The following is a 23,535-nucleotide window of genomic DNA, read 5'->3' as shown; positions in this document are numbered from 1 at the left end:
GTTGAACTGGTGGCAATTTTTCTAGTATGAATTGTATTTTGTATCCACTAATGCCATTGAGTATATACTGATCTCTCGTGATAGACTCCCGTGCTTCTTAAAACAGGTGTAATCTCCCCCCTGGTAGTATTAAGCCCCTATTTTCTATATGCTGGTAGGAACCAGACCCACCTACCTCCATGCTTATGGGTATTGTTCTGTTTCCTGCCGGTCCAACGAGTCTTGCACGTCGTCTGACGTGGCGGTGATGTTGGGGGGTGGCGCATTTTCCATGGGGTCCGCTATGGGCCCTGGTCTAAAGAAGACTTCCGGGGATAGATAGCGGACCCCGAGCTTTACACCAGTCCCATATGGTAGACATCGACTGATGGACGCGATGGGGTGCTGCTGCTTAGGAATGATTGTTTTTGGTTTTTGGTTTGCTCGTCCCGGGGCCTGCCCTCATGAGACCGAAAGTTTTTTAAAAGCCTCTTCCATCCTTCATATGCTTTGTGAGGTTTTTGCCAAAGAGCAGTGGGTCTGGCTCAGTGGCTGGGGTATGCACAACCCCGCAAATCTAGGATTTTATGGCAGGTTTTATGATTTGTTTACGAAGGTTGTGGTCATCTCCGTATTTGTCCACGGAACGAGCAAACAAAGTGATGGCTGACGTCAGGAGCCTGAGGATCCGCTGCAGTTTTCTAAGGCCTTATTGACCACCTCTCCTGTAGGGGCCTGTTGGAGAGGTGGTTAATGCTGGCCGCTGGTTTGGCCTTTAATGGCCTCCTGCACGTGCGGTCCACCACACCTAGCAGCTCTTCCTGTTCCTGCACCCCTTGCATACTCCCGAGATCTTCAGCCATCATCCCCTCTTCTTGACCAGCCCAGTCCTGGTCACCAAAGCTACCCTCGGGTAAGGAGGAAGCAATGGGCAGTGCACAAGGCACTGTGGAGGGAGTGCCTGAACTCCCCCTGCGAGAGCGCCCCTCACGAAGCGCGTCTCGCTGGAGCTCCTGCTCCGGGAGCGGCTCCATGCGGCTTAAGCGGCTGTCTCTCCCCCGGGCGGGTGGAGAGACGTCCCCGTCCGACAAGTCGGAAGCCACCGCCGGACGCCTCTTCCGTGGCTTTACTTCCAGCCCACTGCTCAGGCGCTAGTGGGCTGGGCTCGGCACGGTGTCGGGGAATAGCGGAGCGCCGGGTAAGCGGTCCTACCGCCTTGTTGCTGCCCCCCCCAGATGGAACGCTCCTCCGTGGAGTCGAGCGGGGAACAGGTCTTTTCAGGCGGCTGTCTTTCCCCCCGTGCGGGCGGAGAGACGTCCCCGTCCGACAAGTCGGAAGCCACCGCCGGACGCCTCTTCCGTGGCTTTACTTCCAGCCCACTGCTCAGGCGCTAGTGGGCTGGGCTCGGCACGGTGTCGGGGAATAGCGGAGCGCCGGGTAAGCGGTCCTACCGCCTTGTTGCTGCCCCCCCCCCCAGATGGAACGCTCCTCCGTGGAGTCGAGCGGGGGACAGGTTTGTCCAAGAGCCTTTCTTCTCTGCCTGATAGCAGAAGGCTCCCTGTGAAAGAAAACCCGACCTCAGAGCTTACCTGATGGTCCGTTCTTTCACCTGTAGCGGGAGCGCCTGACTCCCGATGCAGCCGCTGTTGCACTGCTGAACGTAATGCCGCGCATGCGTGCTGAGCGGGCTCTTCACGTAGTCACTCACGTGACTCCGAAGTAAAATAATAGTTTTGGTCTGTAACATTCTAGTGGGCATGCGCATTCCAATGTGTGCCATTCTGCCTATTTTTGTTTCATTAACCAATAAGATCTTTTAATTGTATGAAGTATAAAAATGTTATTGTCAGAAATATTTTTTAATTTATCCCTGTTGTGAATCCATTCATTTATTAAGACATCCACATTGCTTGTTCCTCTGCAGTTATTCTTAACATTTCTCCATATTTAGATCCTAATAACCCTACTATCTACCAGCTATAAAATGTCCATATTCTCAACATTTTTGTCCATCATTATTGAATTGTATGGAATTGTAACTGTCAGCTAATATTGAATTGTTTTTGAATAATTCTTTACAGTAACTATAATGGTCATTTTAATAAACCTTAAAACTCCACCAAACAGAAATGTCATGTACACATTTGTTTTTTATAATATCTGTAAGACCTGACAGTGGGTTAGGAATTCTGCTGCCTTGTCTATTCCTATCTGTAAATCCCACCTGAATTCCTGCACACTGTTTACCCTATTACTTCTATAGAGTATCAACTGACGTGTCAAACAAAAGACTCCAAACCAAGGTTTAGTACAAATTAATAGTAAGATTAAACGAGAACTTACCAGTTTGAAGTTTGATCGTTATTTTATGAGGAGTAACGTTGAGGGAATACGTGATGAAGCCCACCAGGACGCATGCGTGTCATTCTTCAAAGCAGCGGTGTGAAATCACAGATAACTGTAATGACTAAACATAGTAAGATTAGAGAAGAGATACCAGTTGAGTATATGATCAAGGGTGGGAGCGGAGGGCACGTATTCCCTCAACGGTACTCCTCATAAAATAACGATCAAACTTCAAACTGGTAAGTTCTCGTTTAATCTTACTATTTTACTTCGGAGTCACGTGAGTGACTACGTGAAGAGTTTAAAGCTCTGTGATTTCATGCCGTGGAAACGAGTCCATGCATCACATCTGCCTTGATTATGGGGAGAATAGTGTTCACATCATTAGACATCAATACGATATTGAAAAAACAACGATAAATTTATTAACACCAAATTATAGCCCCTATTTATGGGGTAAAATTATATTACAGAACTTAAAATTGTTTCTGCAAATGTTCCAGGTTCAATTACTGGTTTGTTATAAAATCATTGGAAAATTTTCTCCGTTGACCATCCTGCTGTCTTGAGGATTTGGTCCATAGGAACATCCAACTTCATAGCAGCCGATGTAGCTGCAGCCCTGGTGGAGTGAGATTTAAAAATGTTAGTGTCTACTCCAGCCTTTATTAGGACCTGTTTTAGCCATCTCGAGATGGTCTGGACAGTCACTTTTTTTGTGTGGTTGTTTGTAGCTGATTAAAAGTGCCATTTCTTTGCCTCTGATGATCTTAGTATACTCCATATATAATAGTAAGTGTGTTACAATACAGAGACGATCATCTGTCGGGTAGGCCCTGAATTCTATTTTTAGGCCTGCTGACCCCTGTCTGTTCTGTTTGACTAATTCATTGATGTGAAAAGTAAAATTTCCAGATGAAATAGTTATGTTGTCCAGCCTTAGTTTCTGTAGCGACTGGACCCTTTGTGCCGTGACCAAGGCCATCAGCATGACTGTTTTCATAGTCAGTTTCTGTAGGGACAGAGCTGTAGCTGGATACCAGTTTCTTAGCATGGTCAGTACAATGCTCACATCCCATATTTGGGAGTACCTGGTTCTTGGGGGATTAACATTAAAAATGCCCCTCATGAGTTTGGTTACTAGGGGGTGTGTCCCAACAGAATGCAGCTCTGTTCCTTGCCACAGGTATGTTGACAGAGCACTTCTGGCGCCGTAGATGGCACTATAACTGAGCCCCTCATCGTAATGGAGGCTTGCCAGGAATTCCAGAACAGACGGGATGTTCATAGATCTGTGGGTGATGTTATTGTTGTGACAGTACATTTCCCATTTCATAGAAACATAGAAACATAGAAATTAGGTGCAGGAGTAGGCCATTCGGCCCTTCGAGCCTGCACCGCCATTCAATATGATCATGGCTGATCATCCAACTCAGTATCCCGTACCTGCCTTCTCTCCATACCCTCTGATCCCCTTAGCCACAAGGGCCACATTGCCATTCTTGATGTACACCAAGTACTGTTTTTTGGTGGACTGTCTGTGGGCCGCTGAAATAATATCCACTGTTCGGTCCGTCAGTCCCAGGTGTAGTAGAGGTGCTTTCAAACTCTACAAATTAATAGATTTATATAATTATGACATGGGTGACTTTCCCTTGTTACGGGATGAACCAGTAAATTAGGTCTATGATGGATGGTGATGCATGGTTCTAATACCATGTCGAGTATCACCGGGAACCATGGTTGAGTAGGCCAATCGGGTACTATCAAAATACCAGATGCAGAGTCTTGCTGTATTTTCCTTAATACCCGACTGATGAGGCAGAAAGGAGGGAATGCATAAATAAACAATTTCCCCCAATGCAGCGAAAATGCATCTGTTGCCGCTGCCCCAGGGTCTGGTTCCCATGAAACATAATTCGATAACTGGTGATTGAGCCTGGATGCGAATAGATCGACATCTGGTGTTCCATACCGTGCTGTAATTTCAGCAAATACATTTTTATCCAACATCCATTTAGTGTTTTCATTGAATTTGCGTGACCTGGTGTCTGCCACTAAATTTAGTTTACCTGGTAAGTAAGTAGCTGATATCCAAATATCTATCTGGATACACCATTGCAAAATTGTGTTGGCCAGATTGTCACATGATGTCGATCTGTTTCCACCCATATGGTTGATATATGCTACCACGGTGGTGTTGTCAATTTGTAGTCTAACATGCTGGTGATATAACCCAGAACAATATGACTTAAGGCCATGGAATGCACTTAACATTTCCAGATAGTTTATGCCCAGTGTTTGTAATAATGATGCCTCCTGTGCATTCCATCTCCCTCCACAGCTGGAGATGGAATTGGTAGCACCCCAACCAAGTGCACTGGCATCAGTTTGTAGTACCATAGACGGGTTGCTAATAATGATTGGATTGGAACAATGCCCAATGTTATCTTTCCACCATTTTAGTTCCATTATGGCCTCTGTTGGTAAACTCATTGGTCTGTCAAAATGACCACCATTAATTTTGAGTGCTCGTATTTTAGCCCTCTGTAAATTTTGATAATGTAAAGGTCCGAATTGTGTGGCTGGAAACGCAGCCACTATTTTGCCAATTATTCTTGCTACCAGTCTGATGGATGGTTTAGTGATGTCAATGATTTTTCTGCAAGCCTCTATTGAGGCTGTAACCTTTTCTTTCGGCAAAGTCACTGACATGTGAACTGAGTTAATGGTGAACCCCAGATAATCCATTGTGGTTGAAGGCGTTAATTTAGATTTAACTGGATGGATGATAAACCCCAGTTTTTCAAATAATAATTTTGTGGCTGTTACCGTTTGTTTAGCCAACTCCAAAGTTTTGCCCACAATAAGTATATCATCTAGATATGCCATTACCATGTGTTTTTGTTTCCGCAGAAACGCTAGGGCTGGTTTCAAAATTTTAGTGAACAGCCTGGGGGCTGATGTTAGCTCATTAGGTAGTGCCCTGTACTGCCAGGTCTGACCCATCCAGTTGAATTTTAAATAACATCTGTGGTCACCTCTTATGGGTACTGCATAGTAAGCATCTTTTAAATCGATGCTTGCCATGTAGTAACCTTTGGAAATCATCCAGATAGAAGTGTAATCTCCCACCAACCTCCATGCTCCCTTCAATTCGTAAGGAACCAGACCCACCTACCTCCATGGTTACCAGTGGTAGGTTTGTTACTTTTTCGGCATCCTCCGTGGACGTTGAGGCGCCGGTGTCTGGGTCTGTAGTTGGGTCGGTGTTGAGGGTTTGCGCATTTTCCAGGAAGGCCGGTCTGGGCCATGGCCTAAAAAAGACCGATGTTGAGTGTTCCTGGCCTTCGAGCTTTCACCAGTTTGTCTGAGCCCCAGGGTTTTAGCCTCTTCGTCAAGTTATTTTGCCTGTTTGGATAAGTCACCTCCAAATAGTAATATTGGTGGTTTGGAGGTTCCAGGTTTGCACAGGCATGCAAATTTGGGGTCTAAAGCCGGTTGGATGGCACTCTTCCTAATACTATTTAACTCGTATTGGGAGTTGCAAAATAAAGCCAGTGCATCCTGATGATCTTGTGTCATGTCTTGTTCGTTTAATGTGCGGGCGAAAGCCGTAATTCCCGCTGTTAGGACTTTCAGAACATTTTGTAGTTTCAAGTCCCTGGCTCTGATTGATGCTCCGACATGTTTCCAAATACACTGGTTGACACTGGGAACATTTAGTGATTTGCAGTTCCCTGGTGGTAAGTGTCTTGCTGTGGTGTCCAATAATGCCTGTCCTTGTAGCTGGTTGAATGACATGTAGTCGATACTTGCAGCTATTTTAGGCTCCAGGTTTTGGCCAGTTTGGTCGGGTTGAATCAACTGGGACACCATATCCAATAGGTTTTCTTGCACCCCATGCACACTAGGAGTATGTTCTGCACACCCCTCTTCAGGGTCAGTCCAGAATTGATCCCCCGTACTCCCCTCTGATGAGGGAGAAACACTGTGCAGCCCTACAAGAGGTACTGCTGTAGGACTTACTAGCTGCCCACTGTGACTAGGCTCCCTCTCCCGGAGCCTGCCACTTTGGAGTATTTGCTCCAACAGCCGCTCCAACTGGCTCCTATGCTCTCGGGCACCGGCCGCTCACGGCTGCTCCTCAAGCCGCTCCAACTGGCCCCAATGCTCACGGGCACTGGCCGCTCGCGGCTGTTCAAAGTCGGACTCATCGGAGTCAACGACTTTGTCAGTTTTTTGCTTCGCTTTACCGCCCGGCCGCGGTGTTGATTTGGCCGGTGCGGGAGCGAAGTCGGGCACAGCTGTTCCCATTACGGGAGATTGGTGTGCCGTTGGCTGCTGCTGGCTGTCCGCAACACCGCGGTTCTCCCCCGCCAGCTTTTTCGCAGCCTTCTTGTTTCTCGTGAATCTGTCCATGCCTCCACCTGTGAAGTAAGTGGAAAGAACGCAGAGTCTCCTTACCTGCTGTTCCCAGCTTTTAAATTCTGCTGCTAAGGGGAATATCGTTCCCCCTGCTGTGACTCGTTGCAATGCGTGTAGCGATATGACACGCATGCGTCCTGGCGGGGTTCTTCACGTAGTCACTCACGTGACTCCGAAGTAAAATCTTTATTAACACTCGAGCAACTTAAACATGCATGCAAACAATTGACTTCTAATAACCTCATTTACTTTACCATTTAAACTTATCACTTCTTAAACTAAATCACAAAACTCATGACTTGGAGTCAGATATTACCTGTATGAATTAATTGGCCAGATTCACTCTGTTGGTAGGGTGCAGTCTTCTCTGATCTTCGAACTCGGGTCCCTTTTTCTTGCCATGGTTGTTCCCTCATTATCGGTCCCGATGTCTCAGACAGCCATTCCTTTATACTAGTTTTCCTTCAACGTTTGAAAGGAAGCCTTTGTTCTATCCCAAGGCTCTCACAATTCTAAAGTCAATCATTTCGAGTTGTCACTCATCCAAGTGCGAAATAAACAAAAAGCATCTTCGTCCTTTATCAGGCTAGAGAGTTCTTAATTATGTCCATATTTTCATTCTCATCATACAGTCCTTTGCTAAATGGCCGTTCCCATACACCTTATCTTCTCAAGGCCGTACTGCCTAGCCATGAAGTTACCTGCAGCTCTGTTCTCACCAGATGTCCATCACGTGACCATTTTCACTGCGCTCCTTTGTTCTCCTGGCTCCAGCATTTCGCTCTCTCTCTCGCTAGTAGCATCCTCCCAAAGCCTGTCGGGATAGTTGACATCTAATCCCAGGCTATAACACCCATCACAGTGTGCCAGGAGATGAACTCCAGAAACATTCCTATTTTACTTCGGAGTCACGTGAGTGACTACTTGAAGAACCCGCCAGGACGTATGCGTGTCATATCGCTACACGCATTGCGAAACGACAGGCGGGGTGGAACGACGTTCCCCCACAGCGGCAAGTTTAAAAGCCGGGACCGACAGGTAAGTGGTTACTCTGCGGTCATTATTGTTCCCATGCTGTTTCACAGGTGGGGAAATGATGGATAAATTGAAAAAGTCAACTAGAGCTGCGACAAAGCTGGCGGGGGAGGACCGCGGAGTTGTGGGCAGCCAGCAGCGGCCGGCGGCACAGGAATCACCCGTAATGGGATCAGCTGTGCCCGACTTAGCCCCCGCACCGGCCAGATCAACACCGGGCGCGAAGGAAAGGAAGCGGGAAGGCAAAACAAAAAACAAACAGAGCCGTTGACTCTGATGAGTCCGACTTTGAGGAGCCGCGAGCGGCCAGCGACCGTGCGCGCTGGAGCCGGATGGAGCGGCTTATGGAGCAAATGCTCCAACGTGACAGACTCCGGGAGATGGAGTCTAGTCACCGTGGGTCATACATAACACCCACAGCAGCACCTTACGTATGGCTGCACAGTGCATCTCCCTCGTCAGAGGGGAGTACTGGGGGTCAATTCTGGGCTGACCCCGAAAAGGGGTTTGCCGAACAAACTACAAGTGTGCAGGGGGTGCAGGAAGGAGAAAATCTACTGGACATGGTGTCCAACTACATACAGCCGGATCAGACTGGACGAAACCTAGAACAGAAACTAGCTGCCAGCATTGATTTCCTGTCATTCAAGCAACTACAGGAACAGGCTGTGATGGACACCACTGCCAAATATCTGGCACCAGGAAATTGAGTATCCCTGAATGTTCCAGTTGTGAATAATTGTATCTGGAAACACGTCGGAGCAGGAGTTAGAAGCCTGGATGTCAAGCTCCAGAAAATACTAAAACTACTAACAGCAGAGATCACAGCATTCGCTCGCACAGTGGATGGGAAGGAAATGTCGCAAGAACAACAGGATGCACTGGCACTATTCTGCAATACGCAGTATGAAATCAATAGTATCAGAAAGAGTGCCATCCGACCTGCCTTAAATCCAAAATTTGCAGGCCTGTGCAAACCTGGAGACACAAAGCTACCAATATTATTATTTGGGGGAAACCTGTCCAAGCAGGTTAAGGAGCTTGATGAGGAGGCAAAAACCCATGGGCTCATAAAGGCGACAACAGCAAGGACCTCCCACAGCCAAAGACAGCACCCTTACGCACCCACCAGCAGAACAAGAGAAGCTGGTGAAAACTCAAAGGCCGGGCATACAGGACAGCGGTCTTTTTTAGGCCATGGCCCAGACCGGCCTTTGTGTAAAATGCGCAAACCCCAAACCCAAACCCAGACACCGGCGTCTCAACCTCCTCGAAGACTACACAGGAAGAAGGAAACCTTCCACTGGTAACCATGGAGGTAGGTGGGTCTGGTCCCTTACAAATTATAGGAAGTGTGGATAATACACATATCGGTGGAAGATTACACTTCTTTTGGGATGCATGGAGTACATTAACTACAGACACTTATATCCTAAACAGTATCCATGGATATACCATTGAATTTGTGCACAAAAATAGCCCCCCAGTTCAGCATGTACCAAACCGAACGTTCGTACTTTCACCAAAAGAAAAATTAGAAGCACATGCTGAACTGGTGAGATTTCACGCAAAGGGGGTAATTGAAAAAACCCAACACGATTCTCTGGAATTTGTGTCTAATATCTTTACCAAAAACAAAAAAGATGGTGGTTGTCGCATCATCATAGATTTGACTAAATTGAATACATGTGTGCAATATATTCATTTCAAAATGGAAACCTTTGTTACTACCAAACAATTGATTTCCAAACGCTACTTCATGGCTAGCATCGACTTAAAAGATGCTTACTATTCAGTGCCTATACGGACTGATCACAGACGTTATTTAAAATTCAACTGGATGGGGCAGCTCTGACAGTATAGAGCTCTACCAAATGGATTAACATCAGCCCTCAGGCTGTTTACAAAAATTTTGAAACCAGCCTTAGCGTGTCTTCGGAAACAAAAACATATGATCATGGCCTATCTAGATGACATATTAATTGTGGGCAAAACTTTGGAATTAGCCAAACTAGCTGTATCAGCCACCAAACAATTGTTTGAGAAACTGGGGTTTATCATCCATCCAGTTAAATCTAAACTAACACCTTCCACCATAATGGATTATTTGGGGTTCACTATTGACTCAGTTCACATGTCGGTGCCTTTACCAAAGGACAAGGCTAGTCTTAACTGAGGCCTGCAACAACCTCATTGACATCAGTGAACCATCTATCAGATTGGTAGCAAGGGTGATTGGCAAAATAGTGGCTGCTTTTCCAGCCACACAATTTGGACCTTTGTATTATCAAAATTTACAAAGGGCAAAAATACAAGCACTCAAAATTAATGCTGGTCATTTCGACCAATGAAGCTACCAATCAAAGCAATTATGGAATTAAAATGGTGGAGGGATAACATTCGGCATTGTTCCAGCCCTATCATTATCAGCAACCCCTCAGTGGTGCTACAAACTGATGCCAGTGCACTTGGTTGGGGTGCTACCAATTCCATCTCCAGCTGTGGAGGTAGATGGAATGCACAGGAAGCATCATTACTAGAGACACTTGGCAAAAACTACCTGGAAATGTTGGGTGCGTTCTATGGCCTAAAGTCGTACTGTTCTGTAATATATCACCAGCATGTTAGACTACAGATTGACAATACCACCGTGGTGGCATATATTAACCATATGGGTGGAATCAAATCGACATCATGTGACAATCTGGCTAATACAATCTGGCAATGGTGTATCCAGAGAAATATTTGGATATCAGCTACTTACCTACCAGGTAACCTAAATTCAGTGGCAGACACCAGGTCACGCAAATTCAATGAAAACTTCGAATGGATGTTGGATATAAAAGTATTTGCTGATATTGTAGCACGATATGGAACACCAGATATCGATCTATTTGCATCTAGACTCAATCACCAGTTACCAAACTATATTTCTTGGGAATCAGACCCTGGGGCATCAGCGATAGATGCTTTTTCGCTGCATTGGGGGAAATTGTTTTTCTATGCATTCCCTCCTTTCTGCCTCATCAGTCGGGTATTACGCAAAATACAACAATACTCGGCGTCTGGTATTTTGGTAGTGCCCGATTGGCCTACTCAACCATGGTTCCCTGTGATACTCGACATGGTCTTAGAACAATGTATCACCATCCTGAAACGACCAGATTTGTTGATTCATCCCGTAACTGGGGATAGCCATCCATGTCATAATACGACAAACTTATTAATTTGTAGAGTCTAAAGAAACCTCTACTGGAACTGGGACTGACGGACCGAACATTGAACATTATCTCAGCGGCTCACAGGCAGTCCACCAAAAAACAATATCTGGTATACATCAAAAAATGGGAGATATATTGTCACAGAAACAACATCACTTACAGCTCGATGAACATAACATCTGTTCTGGAATTCCTGGCAGGCCTCCATTATGATGAGGGGCTCAGTTACAGTGCCATTAACTGCTCCAGAAGTGCCCTTTCAGCATATCTATGGCGAGGATCAGAGCGTCATTCTGTTGGGACTCACCCCCTGGTAACCAAACTTATGAGGGGAATTTTTAATATCAATCCCCCAAGAACCAGGTACTCTCAAATATGGGATGTGAGTATTGTCCTAACGTTGCTAAGGAACTGGTCTCCAGCAACAGCTCTGTCCCTGCAAAAACTGACGCATAAAACAGTCATGCTGATGGCTTTGGTCACAGCACAAAGGGTACAGTCTTTACATAAGTTAAGGCTGGACAATATGACTTCTTCAACAAGAAATATAACTTTTCATATTCACGAATTAGTCAAACAGAACAGACCGGGATCATCAGGCCTCAAAATAGAATTTAGGGCTTACCCTATAGATGATCGTCTCTGTATAATAAGACATTTATTGTTATATATGGAGAACACCAAAAACATCAGAGGCAATGAGATGGCACTACTAATCAGCCACAAGCAACCCCACAAAAAAGTGTCGGTTCAAACTATTTCCAGATGGTTGAAACAGGTTTTAACAACAGCTGGGGTGGATACTAACATATTCAAATCTCATTCCACCAGGGCTGCAGCTACATCGGCAGCTATGGAGTTGGACGTACCGATGGACCAAATCCTGGAGACAGCAGGATGGTCAAGGGAAAAAAACGTTCCAACAATTCTACCATAAACCAGTGGTTAAACCTGGAACTTTTGCAGAATCAATTTTAAGTTCTGTAATATGATTTCACCCCTTGAAATAGGCGCTATAATTTATCATGGATTTTCAATGTCGGATTCATGTTTAAACATGTTAACACAATTCCTCCCTTAGTCAATTAAGGCAGATGTGATGCATGGACTTGTTTCCACGGCATGAAATCATAGAGCTTTGAAATCTTCACGTAGTCACTCACGTGACTCCGAAGTAAAATAGTAAGATTAAACGAGAACTTACCAGTTCGAAGTTTGATCGTTATTTTATGAGGAGTAACGTTGAGGGATTACGTGCCCTCCGCTTCCACCCTTGATCATAAAGTTCAACTGGTATCCTCTTCTCTAATCTTACTATGTTCAGTCATTACTGTTATCTGTGATTTCACACCGCTGCTTTGAAGAATGACACGCATGCGTCCTGGCGGGTTCTTCTCGTAATCCCTCAACGTTACTCCTCATAAAATAATGATCAAACTTCGAACTGGTAAATTCTCGTTTAATCCTACTATTTTACTATATTCTGATAGATTATCACATTCATTCCAACATTTTTTTTCAATTTATTTTTTATTCGTAACTGTAAAATGGGTCGTTTTCATTGCTAGCTGGCCTATCTGTAATTCTAGATTTCTGCCTGGTCAATAAATGGAAAATCTAACTGTGCATCTCTGTTCTATATTTCAATATTTACTTCATTTTCAAAGCATCATCTTTGTCCAACAATTCTGACATTTCTTCTTGGTAGTGTTGGTCCAGAGTTTAGGTAAACAGGAAGAACTTGCTTTCTTATGGCTTATTAATTCTCTAGTTTCATTGTTCTGGACATAGAATTGAACACTATTATGCACACATTATTTATCTCTGTGCCTTGATGTACTGGAATGGCAGTATATTTTTGGTAAGTTGCAGAAACATGTTACATATTCTCATCTTCATTACAGTAATATATTTCAGATTTAATTGCATTTTATAAAATCTATTCTCCATTTGATGTAAACTGCTATGGTTACTATAGAAAGATATAATTTGATTCAGCATATTGGTTTTCTGTGACATTTATTGTCACACATCTAATAATGAATTTATTCAGTCATCCTTGATTAGCAGAATTATACATTTGCCCTTTTCTAATGAGCAACTCCAGAAATAACTATTGATTGTACTTCTCTTTACTACCAAGAATGGATTATTCAATGTAAGCAGAATGATTATTTATTTGAAATATTTATGTAACCAAATATTTTACGTGTGCAATGCATATGTAAAATTTATTTCGGGAAAGAAAAACATTAGTGACCAATAAAGATGAGGTTTGCATCTTAAAGAAATTGCCTTACTAAGTCTTAGTTAGCTGGTAATGAATGTTAAAGGTGCAGCTTTCAATGGGCCAGTAGATGAGTGTTCTGGGGGCCTGCTGCTCCTTAGTTCAATTGTATATGAAGCCTAACATGTTGTCACTGTCATAGAGTGATACAGCATGGAAACAGGCCCTTCGGCCCAACTTGCCCACATCAGCCGACATGACCCAGCTACATGAGTCCCACCTGCTTGTGTTTGGCCAATATTCCTCCAAACCCGTCCTATCAATTTACCTGTCTAACTGTTTCTTAAACGTTGGGATAGTCGCTGCCTCAACTACCTCCTCTGGCAGCTTGTTCCATACACCCACCACCCTTTGTGTGAAAAGGTTACCCCTCAGATTCCTATTAAATCTTTTCCCCTTCACCATGAAACTATGTCCTCTGGTCCCTGATTCACCTATTCTGGGCAAGAGACTGCATCTACCCGATCTATTCCTCTCATGATTTTGTACACCTCTATAAATCTTCACTGTACTCTTTCCAACATCTTTCCTATAACATGGTGCCCAGCTGCCTACTGGGATTAGATGGATCCAATATGTTGTCAACATGCTGCAGAGATTACTAGCTCTACCAGACAACTCAATGAAGGCAAAGAAGGCATAGAAATAGAAAAATAGGTGCAGGATTAGGCCATTCAGCCCTTCGAGCCAGAACCGCCATTCAATGTGATCATGGCTGATCATTCACAATCAGTACCCCGTTCTGCCTTCTTCCCATACCCCTTGATTCTGCTAGCCCTAAGAAATCTATCTAACTCTCTTTTGAATTCATCCAGTGAATCTGCTTCCACTGCCTTCTGAGGTAGAGAATTCCAAAAATTTACAACTCTCTGGGTGAAAATGTTTTTCCTCATTTCAGTTCTAAATGGGCTACCCCTTATTCTTAAACTGTGGCCCCTGGATCTGGACCCCCAACATCGGGAACATTCTGTTCCCTATGGGATTGAGGCTGATAATCTCCATAAGGTTTCAATCAAATAGAATGTTAAAATATTATACAATATCAATTCAAGAATGACAACCAATGACACAGTTTTATGATGCTTGACTGTGGGAAGGGTTGGAGGAAACATCCTATCCTGACTACCTAGCTGACTAGCTGGATTTTTACCAGATTATGTGGCCTCCTTTTGGCTGGGTATGTGTCATGTGCTGTTAATGATGCCATGAAATTAAAGAGATCTCCTCAGACCCTCCATGCTTTACTCAGAGTCATGCATAGAGCATCATCTGGGAATTAGATCGTACAATATTGTTGATTTGTCTTTCCTAGTCAATATTTTTCTTCATAACGGAGACCATCTTTGCTAAATTAAGTCATAATTTTATCTGCAGGTATATATTACATAAATTCATATCAGTACACAAGATAGACACAAAATGCTGGAGTAACTCAGCGGGACAGGCAGCATCTTTGGAGAGAAGGAATGGGTGATGTTTCGGATCGAAACCCTTGAAGTATGAATAAGGGACTCGACCTGAAACGTCACCCATTCCTTCTCTCCATGGATGCTGCCTGTCCTGCTGAGTTACTCCAGCATTTGTGTCTATCTTTGATTTAAACCAGCTTCTGCAGTTCATTCCTACACATAATATCAGTGCACATTTTGAAACATATAACATTCAATCAATCAATCAATCAATCAAGCACTTTATTCATCCCCGAGGGGCAATTTAAAGGGCGCATTACAGTAGCTTTTAATAAAAGAAAGGGACACAATCTACGAAGAGACAAACATTCAAAGCTACTCTCTGCACCAACCGGTCGACCGCACGAGCAGTGACCCGGCAAGGATTGGGTTATCAGCAGCGATACAATAATAAAGAACACACAAAATGTAACACAAACATCCACCACAGCATTCATCACTGTGGTGGAAGGCACAAAAATTTGGCCAGTCCTCCTCCATTTCCCCCCCGTGGACAGGACCAGAGTCCAGAGTCAGTCCAGGATCGGCTCTTCCTCACCGGAGACCGCGGCTTTAAGTTGTTGTAGGCCGCAGGCCGGCGATCAAGATTTAAAGTCCCCGCCGCAGCCAGAGGCACCGTAGACTGCAGGGCTGGCGATCGAAGCTCCCCTCCAGGGGTGATGGTAAGTCCATGCCGGCCCCGCGGTAGAAGTTGGCCGCGGGCCGGCAGTGATGGCTTCTTCTTCCCCCGGGTCCCCCACGAGGGATCCCGGGCTGTAGACGCCACACCAGCTGGAGCTCTGCAGACCGCGGCTTCAGGCTGCGACTTCAGGCTGCCGGCTGCCCCGGGCCAGCGAAACGGAGCGCTCCCCTCCAGCGAGCCCCAGCGAGGGTTCACCCGCTCCACGCCGAGAGTCCACGGCTGAAGGCCCGTGCGCGTCTCCGGGAAAGACCGCGCCGATCCTTGATGTTAGGCCACGGGGGAGGCGACCTGGAAAAAGTCGCCTCTCCATGGAGGAGGCGACCGAAGCGGTTTCCCCCTTACCCCCCCACACCACCCCCCACACAAAACATACGAAGGAACATTAAATACATACTTTAAAACAAACTAAAAAATAAAAAAGGTTGAAAAAACTGATGCGCTGCTGACATGGCTGCTGCCAGAACAGCGCCCCCGAATTGTTAAGGGTTTGGGCACACTAGAGGCAGGAAACATGTTCCCGATGTTGGGGGAGTCCATAACCAGGGGCCACAGTTTAAGAATAAGGAGTAAGGCATTTAGAACGGAGATGAGGAAGCACTTTTTCTCACAGAGAGTGGTGAGTCTGTGGAATTCTCTGCCTCAGAGGGCAGTGGAGGCAGGTTCTCTGGATGCTTTCAAGAGAGAACTAGATAAGGTTCTTGAAAATAGCGGAGTCAGGGGATATGGGGAGAAGGCAGGAACGGGGTACTGATTGTGGATGATCAGCCATGATCACATTGAATGGCGGTGCTGGCTCGAAGGGCCGAATGGCCTACTCCTGCACCTATCGTTTATTGTCATACTGGTTAATTTTGAGTCTTCATTTTGGTGCACAGGTAAACAGGCATACAATTTTATAGTGTACAGCAGTATCTCTGTTTCATGTTTGTGAATCTACTCACACACAATGAGCAAATTCTTATAATGTTACCTTATGTCATCCTACCGCAATATCAAGAATTTAAGGTAAATGTGCATGGAAATGTTGTCTAGCAGAGAAACAGAGTTATAAGAGATCAATATACAAACTTAGAATTCTATTCATTTATTTTTATCCTGCTTATGTGAATTTAATAAACATAGAAACATAGAAAATAGGTGCAGGAGTAGGCCATTCAGCCCTTCGAGCCTGCACCGCCATTCAATATGATCATGGCTGATCATCCAACTCAGTATCCTGTACCTGCCTTCTCTCCATACCCCCTGATCCCTTTAGCCACAAGGGCCACATCTAACTCCCTCTTAAATATAGCCAATGAACTGGCCTCAACTACATTCTGTGGCAGAGAATTCCAGAGATTCACCACTCTCTGTGTGAAAATTTTTTTTCCTCATCTCGGTCCTAAAAGTTTTCCCCCTTATCCTTAAACTGTGACCCCTTGTTCTGGACTTCCCCAACATCGGGAACAATCTTCCTGCATCTAGCCTGTCCAACCCCTTAAGAATTTTGTAACTTTCTATAAGATCCCCCATCAATCTTCTAAATTGTAGCGAGCACAAGCCAAGTCTATCCAGTCTTTCTGCATATGGAAGTCCTGACATCCCAGGAATCAGTCTGGTGAGCCTTCTCTGTACTCCCTCTATGACAAGAATGTCCTTCCTCAGATTAGGAGAACAAAACTGTACGCAATACTCCAGGTGTGGTCTCACCAAGGCCCTGTACCTGCAGTAGAACCTCCCTGCTCCTATACTCAAATCCTTTTGCTATGAATGCTAACATACCATTCGCCTTCTTCACTGCCAGCTGCAACTGCATGCCTACTTTCAGTGACTGGTTTACCATGGCACCCAGGTCTCGCTGCATCTCCCCTTTTCTTAGTCGGCTACCATTTAGATAATAGTCTGCTTTCCTGTTTTTGCCACCAAAGTGGATAACCTCACATTTATCCACATTATACTGCATCTGCCATGCATTTGACCACTCACCCAGCCTATCCATGTCACCTTGCAGCTTCCTAGCATCCTCCACACAGCTAACACTGCCCCCCAGCTTTGTGTCATCCGCAAATTTGGAGATGTTGCATTCAATTCCCTCGTCCAAATCATTAATATGTATCGTGAATAGCTAGGGTCCCAGCACTAAGCCTTGCGGTACCCCACTAGTCACTGCCTGCTATTGTGAAAAGGACCCATTTACTCCTACTGTTTTCTTCCTGTCTGCCAGCCAGTTCTCTATCCACATCAATACTGAACCCCCAATACCGTGTGCTTTAAGTTTGTATACTAATCTCTTATGTGGGACCTTGTTGACAACTTTCTGAAAGTCCAGATATAACACATCCACATCCCTTATCCACTCTACTAGTTACATCCTCGAAAAATTCTATAAGATTCGTCAGACATGATTTACCTTTCATAAATCCATGCTGACTTTGTCCAATGATTTCACCACTTTCCAAATGTGCTGCTATCCCATCTTTAATAACTGATTCTAGCAGTTTCCCCACTACTGACGTTGGACTAACAGGTCTGTAATTCCCCGTTTTCTCTCGCCCTCCCTTTTTAAAAAGTGGGGTTACATTAGCTACCCTCCAATCCTCAGGAACTACTCCAGAATCTAAAGAGTTTTGAAAAATTATCACTAATGCATCCACTATTTCTGGGGCTACTTCCTTAAGTACTCTGGGATGCAGCCTATCTGGCCCTGGGGATTTATCAGCCTTTAATCCATTCAATTTACCTAACACCACGTCCCGGCTAACCTGGATTTCACTCAGTTCCTCCATCTCATTTGACCCCCGGTCCCCTGCTATTTCCGGCAGATTATTTATGTTTTCCTTAGTGAAGACAGAACCAAAGTAGTTATTCAATTGGTCTGCCATGTCCTTGTTCCCCATGATCAATTCACCTATTTCTGACTGCAAGGGACCTACATTTGTTTTAACTAATCTTTTTCTCTTCACATATCTATAAAATCTTTTGCAGTTGATCATGATTGCTCATAATATATTACCTTGAAAAATTGATGTCAGCACTGTTGCAATTTTCAAGAGAATTTAACTGGTACTGAAAACAGATCAATGAATTTCAAATGGCAGCAGCATACTAGGTCTGTAATCATAGTACTCATAGATAACACAATATACAAAAAAAATGTTCAATAAATTAAACAAATAATATTAGTGCAAAACAAAAGGCTGAAGTCCCTAGTTGCAACCAAGACAATTTGTAGTTCATAGTTTAGTTGGTGTTTGTAGTGTTCAAGAGCCAGAAGATTTTTGGGAAGAAGCTGTTCCTGAACCTGGACAATTTTCAGATTCCTTTCCTTCTTCCCGATGACAGGGGTGAAATGAGAATGTGGTCAGGGTGGTGTGGGCCATTGATGATGTTAGCTGTCTTTTTTCAGATTGCCAACATCACTTCACAATCTGAAATAGGCATTTTCTGGATTCCAATATTTCACAAGATTGAATTATGAGCATTAATTTTTCTTCTTTTCCTTTAGTGGCAGTCTGAAAACAAAATCAAAGGCCAGTGTCATTGGACATTTCATTTTCAGCCAAGTGGCACAGCCTAACTGTGACAATGAACTGTTCCAATATCTTGTGAAGACTAGATTCTAACCATACGACATGATACTACGATAGAACTTTATTTATCCCAAGAGGGAAATTGGTACCATGGGAAAGCAGACAGAACTTGGTTGATTTGATCTTGATTTTGCACAATATGTGTTGGTTTTACAAGATCTCCATTTTTGTTGCTATTGTTTGACCATAAATTGATTGCTGTTAACAGGAATATACAATTGATGTATTCTTTCGACAAAGATGGAAAGATGAAAGGCTTAAATTTAAGGGTCCAATGAACATTCTTCGATTGAACAATCTGATGGCCAGTAAGATATGGACACCAGACACATTCTTTTATAATGGCAAGAAATCGGTGGCGCATAACATGACCATGCCAAACAAACTGCTCCGAATACAAGATGATGGAACTCTTCTTTATACAATGAGGTAAAGGATTCAATATTATACATTGCAGCCATAATCCTTACAACATTTCGAATTGGTATTGGTATTGAATTATTGTTGCCGCTTGTATTGAGATATGGTGACAAATTTTGTTTTGTAATCTAACCAGGCAGCTCAGGCAATGCATAGATAAAATAGGTATTGCTAAAAGAGAAAGGAACAGTGCAGAATATAGTGTTAGTGCAGATAAAGAAAGGAGCAACTGCCACAATAACGTTGATTGGGACTACATCCTTAAATTATGTCAGGTCTGTTCAGTAATCTCATGACAGCAATAACCTAAATCTAGTGGTACATGATTTCAAGCTTTTGTGCCTTCTGCCCAACGGGAAAGGGGAGAAGAGGTAATGACCAGGGTATAAGTAAGTGGTCCTTCATTATAGTGATTGTTTTTTTGAGGCAGCATGAAGATAGACTGATACCATGTGCCCTGTCATGAAATTAATGTTAATATTGAGAACTAAATATCAAAGAAAACAATCTGTTCGTAAATGCAAATAATATGTATTATCTTGGTGTTGCTTTGCTGTGACCGTACAGGTAAATGATGGAGGAAGAATTCAATTTTGCATTAATGTTTGTTTACAAAGATCTTTGCATTCCAAAGGGAATCTTCCAGATGGCAACACATCTAATATATAAATTAGCTTATGAATCAAATACTTGTGTCTAAATTACCTTTTTATTTAATTCATCCTTTTAAGCTGCATCTGAGAAATTGGTCCAGATGCTGGACTGAGGAATTCCCAGAATCGCAAACAAGAAACATGAGCACATTTCCAGTTAAAATCTATTCATCCATCATTTTGAGTAAGACCAGATAGAAGTAGTTTAACCGTTCCTGAAACTGTTGGCTGACCCTTCCCATATGCTTATAGGCCTGCTTGATGGCACATTTCATAGACTATGAATGAAGGGCAACAAGACTTACGATTCCATACTTTGGCTAACTACATTACTAACTTACTCAAATGTGGGATTTGGAAAACAAAGAAATTATCATTATAACTCTCTCTCCTATCGCCACCATTATCCCCCCTCGTCACCATTCTTGAGCCTAACATCACCAGACCTGCTTGACCCCCTGATTCCCTTATCTGATCTGATTCTCGTCTGTTTGGGTTTAGAGATGCAGTGCGGAAACTGGCCCTTCGGCCCACCGAATCCGCACTGACCCGCGATGCCCCGCACATTAACACTATCCTACACACACGAGGAACAATTTCCACATACACCAAGCCAATTAACCTACAACCTGTATGTCTTTGGAGTGTGCAAGGAAACCGAAGATATCGGAGAAAACCCACGCAGTCATGGAGAGAACCTACAACTCCGTACCGCCAACACCCATAGTCAGGATTAAACCTGGGTCTCCTGCGCTGCACGCGCTGTAAGGCAGCAACTCTACCGCTGCTCCACAGCACCACCCATGTCTTAATGATGCAATGCAAGCATTCACAGTGCCCTCCATAATGTTTGGGACAAAGAACCATCATTTATTTATTTGCCTCTGTACTCCACAATTTGAGATTTGTAATAGAAAAAATCACATGTGGTTAAAGTGCACATTGTCAGTTTTTAATAAAGGCCATTTTTATACATTTTGTTTTCACCATGTAGAAATTACAGCAGTGTTTATACATAGCCCCCCCCCCCCCCCCCCCCAATTTCAGGGCACCATAATGTTTGGGACACAGCAATCAGAATCAGAATCACACTTTATTCGCCAAGTATGTTTGCACATACGAGGAATTTCATTGGCCAGGTCAGTCATACAATTAAAAGCAACAGATCACTCAGAATAACACATTTTGACATGAACATCCACCACAGTGACTCCTACACATTCCTCACTGTGATGGAATAAAGTTTGTCTCTTCCTTTTGTTCTTCCTCGGTCGTGAGCCTCGAGTTCCAGTTGATGGGATGATCTTGACTCCCGTAGCCGGCGGCGTTCGGGCCCTCTGCATCAAGGCGATCAGCTCCCGCATCGGGGGATGTCAGCTCCCCCACGCCGGCGATCAAACCTTGCGTCGGGTCTGGTCGAACCTTCGCGATGTTGCGAGCTCTTGATGTTAAAGACCACAATGGTCGTGGTGGGAGCGATCCCAGGCAAGGGATCAGCTCCGATGTTAAGTCCGCGCACCGCGGTGGGGCTCACGACAGTCTTAGGAGGCTTCCAGCTCCATCGATGGTAGGTCGCAGAGCCCGGAGAATGTGATCCAAAAATTGGTCACATCTCCGGGAAGGTAAGAACTTGAAAAAAAGTTTCCCCCGATCCCCTCCCCCCTGCCCCCACATAAAACAAACCGAAAAATATAAAAAACAAACAAACAGAGAGGATGTGTCTATACACCAGAATTCATTAAACTACTACCATCAGCAGTTGAAGATAAGTGAGCCGGTACCTTCAGCAGCCATACATGGCCAGGCCATAACACCCCCGCCACCGTGTTTCACTGATGAGGTGGTATGCTTTGGATCTTGGGCTGTTCATTCTCTCCTCCATACTTTGCTTTTGCCATCACTCTGATAATCACTTTGTTAATCTTTGTCTCACCTGATATACAAGACCTTTTTCCAGAACTGTGGTTGCTCTTTTAAGTACTTCTTGGCAAACTGTAACCTGGCCATCCTATTTTTGCGGCTAACCAGTGGTTTGCATCTTGCAGTGTAGCCTCTATATTTCTGTTCATTAAGTTTTCTGCGGACAATGGTCATTGACAAATCCGCACCTGACTCAATAGACCATAGGTGCAGGAGTAGGCCATTCAGCCCTTTGAGCCAGCACCACCATTCAATATGATCATGGCTGATCATCCACAATCAGTACCACATTCCTGCCTTCTCGCCATATCCCCTGATATCTTTAAAAGCTCTATCAAACTCTCTCTTGAAAGCATTCAGAGAATTGGCCTCCACTGTGGCCCCTGGTTCTGGACCTCCCCAACATCAGAAACATGTTTCTTGCTTCTAGCGTGTCCGAACCCTTAATATCATATGTTTCAATAAGATCCCCTCCCGTCCCTCTAAATTCCAGAATATACAAGCCTAGCCGCTCCATTCTATCAACATATGACAGTCCTGTCATCTCAGGAATTAACCTCGTGAACCTATGCTGCACTCCCTCAATAGCAATAATGTCCTTCCTCAAATTTGGAGACCAAAACTGCACACAATACTCCTGGTGTGGTATCACTAAGGCCCTGTACAAACGCAGAAGGACCTCTTTGCTCCTACACTCAACTCGACTTTTTATGAAGGCCAACATGCCATTTGCTTTCTTCACTGCCTGCTGTACCTGCATGCTTACTTTCAGTGATGATGAATGAGGACCCCCAGCTTTTGTTGTACTTCCCTTTTTCCCAACTTGTCACCATTCAGATAATAATCTGCCTTCCTGTTTTTGCCACCTAAGTGGATAACCTCATATTTATCCACATTAAACTGCATCTGCCATGCATCTGCTCACTCACCCAACCTCTCCTGCATTCTCATAGCATCCTCCTCACAATTCACACTGCCACCCAGCTTTGTGTCATCTATAAAAAATTGCTAATGTTACTTTTAATCACTTATCTAAATCATTAATGTATATTGTAAATAGCTGCGGTCCCAGCACTGAGCTTTGCGGTACCCCACTAGTCATTGCCTGCCATTCTGAAAGGGACGCGTTTATCCCTACTCTTTGTTTCCTGTCTGCCAACCAATTTTCTATCCATGTCAGTACCCTACCCCCAATACAATGTGCTCGAATTTTGCCCACTAATCTACCATGTGGGACCTTATCAAATGCTTTCTGAATTCCAGGTACACTACATCCACTGGCCCTCCCTTGTCCCTTTTTCCAGTTACAACCTCAAAAATAGGCCCATTATACTCCCAATTTGTTAACTCCTCCCCCCCCACTATTTAGTTTAAACCCACACGTGTAGCACTAGCAAACCGGCCTGGCAGAACGTGAGTCCCCCTCCAGTTAAGGTGCGAGCCGATCCTTTTGTGCAGGTCACTCCTACCCCAGAAGATATCCCAGTGGTCTATAAATCTAAATCCTTGCTCCCTGCACCAGCCCT

The 23,535-nt window shown here is 44.3% G+C and overlaps 1 protein-coding gene across 2 annotated transcripts in view; it reads left to right on the top strand.

Moving 5' to 3' along the window:
- Positions 1-23,535, top strand: part of gabra2 (gamma-aminobutyric acid type A receptor subunit alpha2) — a 197,428-nt gene that overhangs the window by 121,738 nt on the left and 52,155 nt on the right. For both annotated transcript variants that reach the window (XM_033028049.1, XM_033028039.1), the window contains exon 5: positions 19,225-19,445. In XM_033028049.1, the coding sequence (XP_032883940.1) occupies positions 19,225-19,445 (221 nt within the window). The remainder of the gene's footprint in view (positions 1-19,224; positions 19,446-23,535) is intronic.

Source organism: Amblyraja radiata, chromosome 1 (assembly GCF_010909765.2).
Source record: "Amblyraja radiata isolate CabotCenter1 chromosome 1, sAmbRad1.1.pri, whole genome shotgun sequence".
Classification (NCBI taxonomy): domain Eukaryota; kingdom Metazoa; phylum Chordata; class Chondrichthyes; order Rajiformes; family Rajidae; genus Amblyraja; species Amblyraja radiata.
The sequence above is the reverse complement of the archived record's forward strand: the minus strand, read 5'-3'. Positions and strand labels throughout refer to the sequence as shown.